Source organism: Ciona intestinalis, chromosome 1 (genome assembly GCF_000224145.3).
Source record: "Ciona intestinalis chromosome 1, KH, whole genome shotgun sequence".
Classification (NCBI taxonomy): domain Eukaryota; kingdom Metazoa; phylum Chordata; class Ascidiacea; order Phlebobranchia; family Cionidae; genus Ciona; species Ciona intestinalis.
The window spans coordinates 8,392,779-8,401,290 of NC_020166.2; the positions used below are offsets into that span (position 1 = coordinate 8,392,779).

Sequence of the window (8,512 nt, forward strand, 5' to 3'; positions counted from 1 at the left end):
TAAAGGAGGAAGCAGATTGTAAAGCTTTAAATTAAAGACATAAAAAGAAGAAGCTAAAAATAATCTAAAGTGTCCTAAAAGGGTCAATTAACAGTTTTAATGTTTAATTGTAGAAACCTAAATGTATGGATAAAAATGGAAAATATATATGAAAAGTTTAGTATAGGAGGGAAAGGGAAACATATAACAATTTAACATTATTAATGTTTTAAAATGCATGAAAAGCAATAAAAAATATTTTTATAGATTTTACAGCTATTTTTTAGAAGTTAAAAGTAAATACAAGCAGATTGCCAGACACTAAAGTGTTAACATCTTAAACACTAAAAAAATCAAGATAAAAATTAAACTTCCTTATATAGGTCTGCTGAAAATGAAAATACCATTAAACACTTTTACTTATCTTAAAAATATATATGATATATAAAAAAATATGTAGATTTTACTAAAAATGAAAAATAACTAGGTCTGACTACTGAGAATGTGCATAAAAAATAAAAATATGCAGATTTTTCTTAAAATGAAATAAAACTATTTCCGACTACTGAGCGTTTTAAAAACTGAAACAAAGCAATGTGTGTGTGCGTGGTAGCAGCAGCTGGTTGAAGGGGACCAAACCATGGACTAAAACCGTAAGGTTTGATTCCACTTTACCAACGACCGACACCCGCAATGTTTTCTAATATAAAACCTGTATATAACCGTATAAAACGTGTATATAACCGTATAAAACTTGTATATAACCGTATAGAACGTGTATATACGGTATAAAACCCATATATCTCTTATAAATTTCTCTTGTTGAAAATTCGCCGCCTGTCACGCATACTTCTTTACATTCCATATAAGTTGCCGGAACTGCAATTGAAATGTCAGCCACGGTATTCTTAGTCTATGAAGATGTAAAGAAGTAGGTGAGACAGACTCGAAATAACTTTTCAGAGCACCACCTTCCCTCGCACTGTACCGAAACTAACGAACTAATTAAATACGAATTCTGCATACAACCTTACTTCGCATTCCTGATCAGTGAACAGGCTACTCCTGCTTATCCCATTGGGAACTACTGTCGGTTCCATTCTTTAACAGCTGCTAGCGCCCTGTTATAACTCCATATGCGCAGAAACTCAGCTGTTTTGCTTTAGACGAAGTATTTTACGATCTAGAGCGATTTCTAAAGTCAGGAATTTTCTTATCTCTGCACGCCTGGAAAGAACCGCCCGTTTTCACCACACACACCAACCAGGCGATTTTTCTTAACCAGGAATTCTGCCTCACAATTCTTACGCCAGACTAATCTGCGGAATCTCTATCGTGGATTAAATGGGCGCTGTGACGAAGAACATCGTCCATTTAGTGGTGCAGCCAACGAAACTTATTGCATAGGGCAGTTTTCCGCCCTAGGCTAGTGACGCAGCAGTGTTTTTAAGCGTGAACCGCTCCGTAACTTAAAACACAACCTCAACTTTAACATTACCTTAATTTTTATTAGTTTGTTTCTAACCGTAATCTATTATAACGCTGGACGTAGTTATACTGAAGACAGTACACTGCAAAGATAGAACCGAGAATGATGTCTCTTGGAATACCACGACGGCTTATATAGCGCTCTGGTCAGCGGCTGCGTTTTTCGCCGCTTCGTCCTTTAGCACCTTTAAGAACGTCGTCACTTAGCTGTATTCAACGTTTGTGAGATTCAGCTGCTATTACGCAACTGCATTCCCCGCCCCCTCTGCGAGTGTTGCCGCAGAGCTGGAAATTATTTCACGCCGAATTGTAACGACTGCGATAAAGTGTTAACTTGAATTTTGACTCCAAATAAGTGTTGACTGAAATTTTTCCTTAGGTTTTACATTGTGCTAACGGACCAGGTTATTTTCCCGACTGTTCCCTTTAAAAGCGTTGACTGTTCGATTTTCCACTGGGAAATACCATATATTTTGTGTTGTCGATTTTACTGAGTAAAACTCGTTTTACATCTTGCCATAATACGGTCTGCACCACACGGTACCAGTCGTCCGTATCACCCATCACATTGAACAGTCACTATGCACGCCCGTCCAACTGGTTCCTGACTCATGCACCACGAACGCTGTTATTGTTTCTCGGTAGTGGCATGCAAAGATAAAGCCAAAAAAGTATATCCGTAAATTTTGCCAATGACCAATGACCTATAGAATTCGTCCCATAGAACCATTTTGTTTATTTATGTTTGGGTCTGGGTTTCGCTTTAAATTTTGGCGCCGCCTATCAATCACCGCGTACCGTTGCCTAGTAAGGGTGAACCCGCAGTAGAGACGAGGGATCTTAACAAACGTGCATCACTGCAGGTTGTCACAACCTCATACGGCTTTGACGCTCTCTGCATGTGGCGCTCAGCTGTTGCTTGCCGTTCTATATCGAGACGTGACTCGGAATGCCTACCATTAACAAGACGCTGAGATTAGCTTATCGGCGAGGACGGTGCTTAGGCGAAAGTGAATCACTGATTATTGATACAACTGAAACAATATAACTCTGGTCACCCAAAACTTGTAAATGAATCACGCTGACATTCAAACCGAATTCTACAATCTTTCAAATGTAAACACCACATAACAAGTTTTGACCTTTTGCGGTTTAGGCAGTTTCTCCATTATATTTAGGCGTTACTAATAATCCAAACGAACATTGGTTTTCGCATATGTTTATAATTAAAAACCCCTTCAACTCATGCCTTTATAAATTAAAGCGGTTTAATTATTTATTTGTTTTGACAGTTTTGTGGCTGAAGAAATTTCTCCGTTATAGAATCAAAACTTTAACAGTTTAACTGAATCGTTTATATTTATAACGACTTGTCTGTTACGCGTGTTTTCTGTGTTGAGTGGTGGGTTCATTTTACATCTGATGCCCAAGCCATTAACAAAATCATCGAAAAGCCGGTGCCTTAAACCAGCGCATGTTTAGGCCACTTGGTCACACATAGTGTATGGGTATGCCCACAGATTTAATACAGAGTGTATATAGTGGGGTGGGGGAAGATTGAACACCTTTTTATTCTATTATTTTCTCCCTTTTTTCGTACCAAACAAAGAACATTCAAAGAATTATAAAAATGTACTTTTACGACTCCAATAGACCGTTGTTAATTGCTTAAAACACGATCAGGATATTTGGATACCACATGTTAAAAGTCTCCTGTCTTACCCCACCCTATTATATAATTAATTATGGTATTCGAACCCACGCCATCAAAAACACTGGCGCATAAAACCAGCGCCGTAGACCACTCAGCAGCAACACAACTCCTCGATTCTGAATGCCAATCATTTAAAAGTATGTTGCGACGACCCAGTACTATCCGGTCACCTCTTAAGCTTATCTGCGCCGGTTAATTGTATATCACAGTTATCCTCTGCCCTAAGCATCCGCGCCGTGGGAACTGGACATTACATTTAAGTACTGCATAAAGTACTGTGTGTCTTTATCAAAAAGTTGTGATCGGTTGACAAATAGTTATCTTTTTCACGTTTTCCGTTCCCTGGTTATCGGCTAAACATTAATTGCTTTCTATGGGCGTAACGTTTAATCGCCTATGCTGACATCGTGATATGTCACCCTAAATTTTGAAACATGGCTGGTATCGTAGTGTCATATGCTTACTAGTGATGCTAAACTTAAAATGTAAAGGGTTTTTCAGAAGTACTCGGGGCCGGTAGTCCAGATTTTTAAGGTTAAAACAACTTCAATATTTGCATTAACTTTGAACGTTAATCATTTCTGACGTCGCCTACTGTAATAAGGGTGGTAAAATCGTAGTTAATATCGAGGGTACCTGCTTTTAAAACAGAGCCAAAGCCATTATATAGTAAGGTGGGGGAAGATGGGACACCTTTAACTCTACTTTCTCGTCCGATTTAGTAGTAAACAAAGAATATTCAGGGAAATAAAAAACCGTATCCTCACGACTCTCATAGACCGTTGGTAATTGTTTAAACCACGATCAGGATATTTGGATGTTACGTGCTCAAGGTGTCCCATCTTACCCTACACTACTATATGTTTCAGGGCTCAAGTTTCCCCTTAAAATAACGTTTACTTGCTTGTAGGTGCCTATAATAACAAATAGAGCCAAAGTATATTGTATTCGCCCCATTAACCAACGAGGTGTCCTATGTTTACGACAATTCGTGTAACTATATTTAAACAATTTTCCCCGGATTTTACAAAACAATTCGTCGCATACGTTGCTTTCTAAATTCGGGCAAAAATCCGGTTTTGTCCAACGCTTCCGAAAAACCGCTGCAAAAATATGCAATATATTAACTTTCTCATTTGCAAAGTAAACACACGACGGTACGTCTTACGCACCGAAACCGCATTGACCTTTTCATTGTTTATTGGTTGCATTGAAAAATTCGTAACATGCAAGCGCAGTCAAAGAACGATTGTAGAATTTTAATCTATTTGCGTTGTATCTCGCTGCCATGCGAGCGGCGCATGCAACTACGGCGTCTGCCCGCAGGCCTAAGTCGTCGCCCACGCTTCACAATTACAAGAATTTAAGGTAGCGGCAGTGGTCATACACTGGTTCACGCAAGGCCTAGTTACACACATACACAGTAACCTCGCCGTTGCACGAGCCTGTGCGTTTATATAATGCCACAGGATTTAATCGTCTTTCCATATTTAACGTTACTAGTTCCCACTTTTTTTGCAATATTGACGAAAATATTTGTTTCCAAGACACGATTTTTACTGGACTATGGGTTAAAATATTTTGTCTCGTGTATCTCGCATCTTTGTTTATTGTGCGTGCGCAATAGCCGAATCCCCTTTAATGCGTATTAGCTGCTTGCCCACGTTTCAACCTTTGGCATTAAACAAAGGGCTGGTAATTTTGCTAAAGTTAAATAGGAGTATATATCGAGGGCAAAAACGCATTTCTAATTTTAGCGTAACCGAGAATTGTTTATGGTGTACATAACCTATGCAGACAATTGAGACAAATACTATATTTTTAAAACTGTTTTTTTTTGCAATAATCTTTATTTTCATGCATAAACGTTGCTTTTACCTTGCCGCTCTAAGAGAAAAAGATATTTCATATAACTTAATTTCTTATTCGTTGGATTTGATTTTGTATGTTACGAGTTTCGTAGCGGTTAATTTGTTACGAGAATCTTTAACGATATATCATATAAGAATCGAGCACTATTTTAGAGCTAGGCTTACCATTTTACCACAATTTTCACAATTAACATTTTAATAATTTGGTGCTACGAAAATGTAACAGCAGACTCTGTTATTAGTTAGAGATATAGTAGGTTGGGGGAAGACGGGACACCTTTTCATTCTATTTTCTCGTTCCAATCGGTAGTAAGCCAAGAACATTCAAAGAATTATAAAACCGTATCCTCACGACTCCCATAGACCGTTGTTAATTGTTCAAAGCACAATCAGGATGTTTAAATATTATGTGATAAAGGTGTCCCGTCTTCCCCCACTCTACTGTATATATTTCGCCTAAATGGCATCATCAATCTTTTTAAAAATATTTAATGTTGTTTTTTTTTTACTAATCACGCATCGTTGAACTATATAAGCACCAGATCAGGGTTAATTCACGGAATTTATTGAAACCAGTAACAACATGTTAAGTTTAAATACAACTTCTATTTTACAGCGCGATGTGCATATTGTTGAACAAGCTCACACGGCCTTGGATTGTTGACGAAAAGAAGGACGACGGTTACACTGCCCTTCATCTTGCTGCACTTAATAATCACCTGGAAGTCGCGGAATTACTTGTGAAGTTGGTAAGAAAAGTTCAATACAGTAGGGTGGGGGAGACGGGACACTTTATCGCATAATATCTAAATATCCTGGTAGTGTTTTAAACAATTCACAACGGTCTATAGAAGTCGTGAGGATACGGTTTTATAATTCTTTGAATGTTCTTTGTTTGATACCGAATGAGACGAGAAAATAGAATGTAAAGGTGTCCCAAATTTATTACTAAATTACAACCAATTAATATTAATTTTAACTGTATGCCTACCAGCCTACATTGCCACGCGAATCTTTATTTATTATTTTTTTACAAAACACAAGTACGAAATATCACACAAAATATCAATACGAAATAATAATTGTACACAACGATTGCTTCATTCAATAGCGAAATAATTCAGTCAATACTGTATATATATATATATATATATATATATATAAATATATATATATACTACACATCTTACTTACAGGGCCACGCGAATCTGGATATTCAGAACGTGAACCAGCAAACACCACTCCACCTAGCGGTAGAGAGACAACACACACAAATAGTGCGGGTAAGTGGGGAGTTATTTTTTTTGGTATTTAAAAAAATATTTTTTGGTGTTTTAAATATATTGTTTTTCGAGTCGTTATTATTTTGAATGTACTTTCTTTTAATAAAAGATATGGGAGGCTATTACTATATATATATATATTACCATATACACTTTTTATTTATATTTGCACTGCAACGTCAACAAATCCAAAAGTTACCGATTACTGTGCTACTAACGGGTTTCTGACGGCAGTTTACTTGACTCGCAAGCGTTAGAATCATTAATTATTAATTAATTGGACGATTTTTTACACTATGGTTTATAAGACATACCAAGCTTAATCATTAATTACGCATTGTGGGCTATAATATGGTTTATAATTTCCGTCTAAACTAATCGCGTCTAATTTTAATTTTTTAGGTGCTTGAATAAAATTTTGTCGGTAGATTTTGACCGCAAACCTTCTTTAATAAGGAAAGCACGCGATTTTAGTCGTCCGACCAAATGTGAAAATTGCATAATAAAATTTTGAGTCAGTACGCCATTTGTGGTGACTGCATGCAGCTACGTTTTTTTACAAAAGTAAAAAGACGAGAGAAGTTACGATAAGACGACAGTCGTTTAAACCCGCATATGGATGAAACAAAAGTACAAAACTTATTTGAAAAATATTTTTGTCATTGTATTATTCTCAAACGTAAAAATTCTGTAACTAAATTTTAGTCGGACAACTAAAAATACATTGTAACGTTAGGCCTATAGCGACACCCGACTTACTAACTTTAATTGGTAGACGAGAATAGTCAGAATACCACTCAAAACACAAGTTTGGGTAGTAGTAACATTAAAATATAGTTTGAATTTCGAACGATCTTCTGTGGTTGATTGTATATACACAACAACTATTGCTTTGTGGTCGAGTAATTTGTACGCCATTTGTGGCTACTCAAAGTGTAACTATTGTAAGATTTAGTTATTATGTGTTCAGCTAATAACAACTCCTACTTCATGCAACTACATTTTTTAAAAACGGCAATCGTTATAACACGCCTAAGGTGGCTGTACACACTACCCGGAATTCGTCCGTTTTGTCCGTTTTGTCCGTTTTGTCTGGATTTCGCTGCCGCGGAAATGGGGTTGCATGCGACTTCGCAAGCGAATTCGTATGCCGGAGACTGTGTACAGTCACCTTTATGGATAAAATAAAGTACAAAACTTATTCGAGAAATATTTTGTCATTGTATCATTCTCGCTTTATCCAACATGTATTTGCCCTATTGCGTACAATATGTCCTGACTTGTACTTTATAAGTTCTCGGTAATTATTATTTTCCATTAGTGACCACTTGATTGGAGCAATTATCGTTAAGTGTTTTGCACAAGCATACACGCCATCTATGATAACGGTATCAAAATTGGCCTCGTATCTTTCTATACCGAAATATATGTGCCCTAATTACTTTATTTGTATCTTCGATTACGGTATCGAAGATTTAGAAATATTTAAAACAAAAAGACCGAATATAGCGACAAAACAACAGTTGTTAAAACACGCTTACAGTTAAAAACATATTTACATTATACGAAAAATCGTAATAAATTTTTAAAATAAAACAACCATGGGGTATGGTATATGCTTTGCTAACGGTATTTATCTTACCCACAGTACAACATGTCGTGCAAATGCTAGTATTACAAATACATCATTTCAATATAAGATACTTGTACAAAGCAGATGTACTCCAGTGGTTTATGGATTTCCAATCACGTTTTCTAACCGTGAAATTATTCGAACTGCGTTAAAATCAATACTTGTTCGCTTAGACGTACAAGAAAAACTGGACCGTTTCCCAGGAGTATTAAAATCCGACAGTTTTTAAATAAAACAGAATTCAAAAGAAAAAAAAAAGTTTTAAAAATCCAAAATAAATTACAAAAGTTGAATAAAAAACGTTGAATCAAATGAATAAGCGTTGTAACGAAAAGTTATTTGTACTTTTATTTCTTTTAAATCGTGTATCACATAAAAAATCGTGTAGAATGAAATATTTGTATTTATTTTCTTTAATATAGTAGGGTGGGGGAAGATGGGACACCTTTAACACGTGATATCCAAATGTCTTGAACGGGTTTTAAACATTTTACAACGGCCTTTAGGAGTCCTGGAAATACGGTTTTATATTTCTTTAAATGTT

The 8,512-nt window shown here is 36.3% G+C and overlaps 1 protein-coding gene and 2 non-coding genes across 3 annotated transcripts in view; 1 reads left to right on the forward strand and 2 right to left on the reverse strand.

Annotated features, from left to right (window-relative positions):
• Positions 1-8,512, forward strand: part of zf(zz)-7 (zinc finger (ZZ-type)-7) — a 34,710-nt gene that overhangs the window by 13,980 nt on the left and 12,218 nt on the right. The window contains exons 17-18 of the mRNA XM_009864183.3: positions 5,669-5,801; positions 6,249-6,335. Coding sequence (XP_009862485.1) covers positions 5,669-5,801; positions 6,249-6,335 — 220 coding nt within the window. The remainder of the gene's footprint in view (positions 1-5,668; positions 5,802-6,248; positions 6,336-8,512) is intronic.
• Positions 581-681, reverse strand: mir133 (microRNA 133). Its single transcript, NR_032341.1, has one exon. It is a non-coding gene; the product is annotated as a microRNA 133 (primary transcript).
• mir1 (microRNA 1) lies at positions 822-916 on the reverse strand. The gene has a single exon (NR_034323.1). It is a non-coding gene; the product is annotated as a microRNA 1 (primary transcript).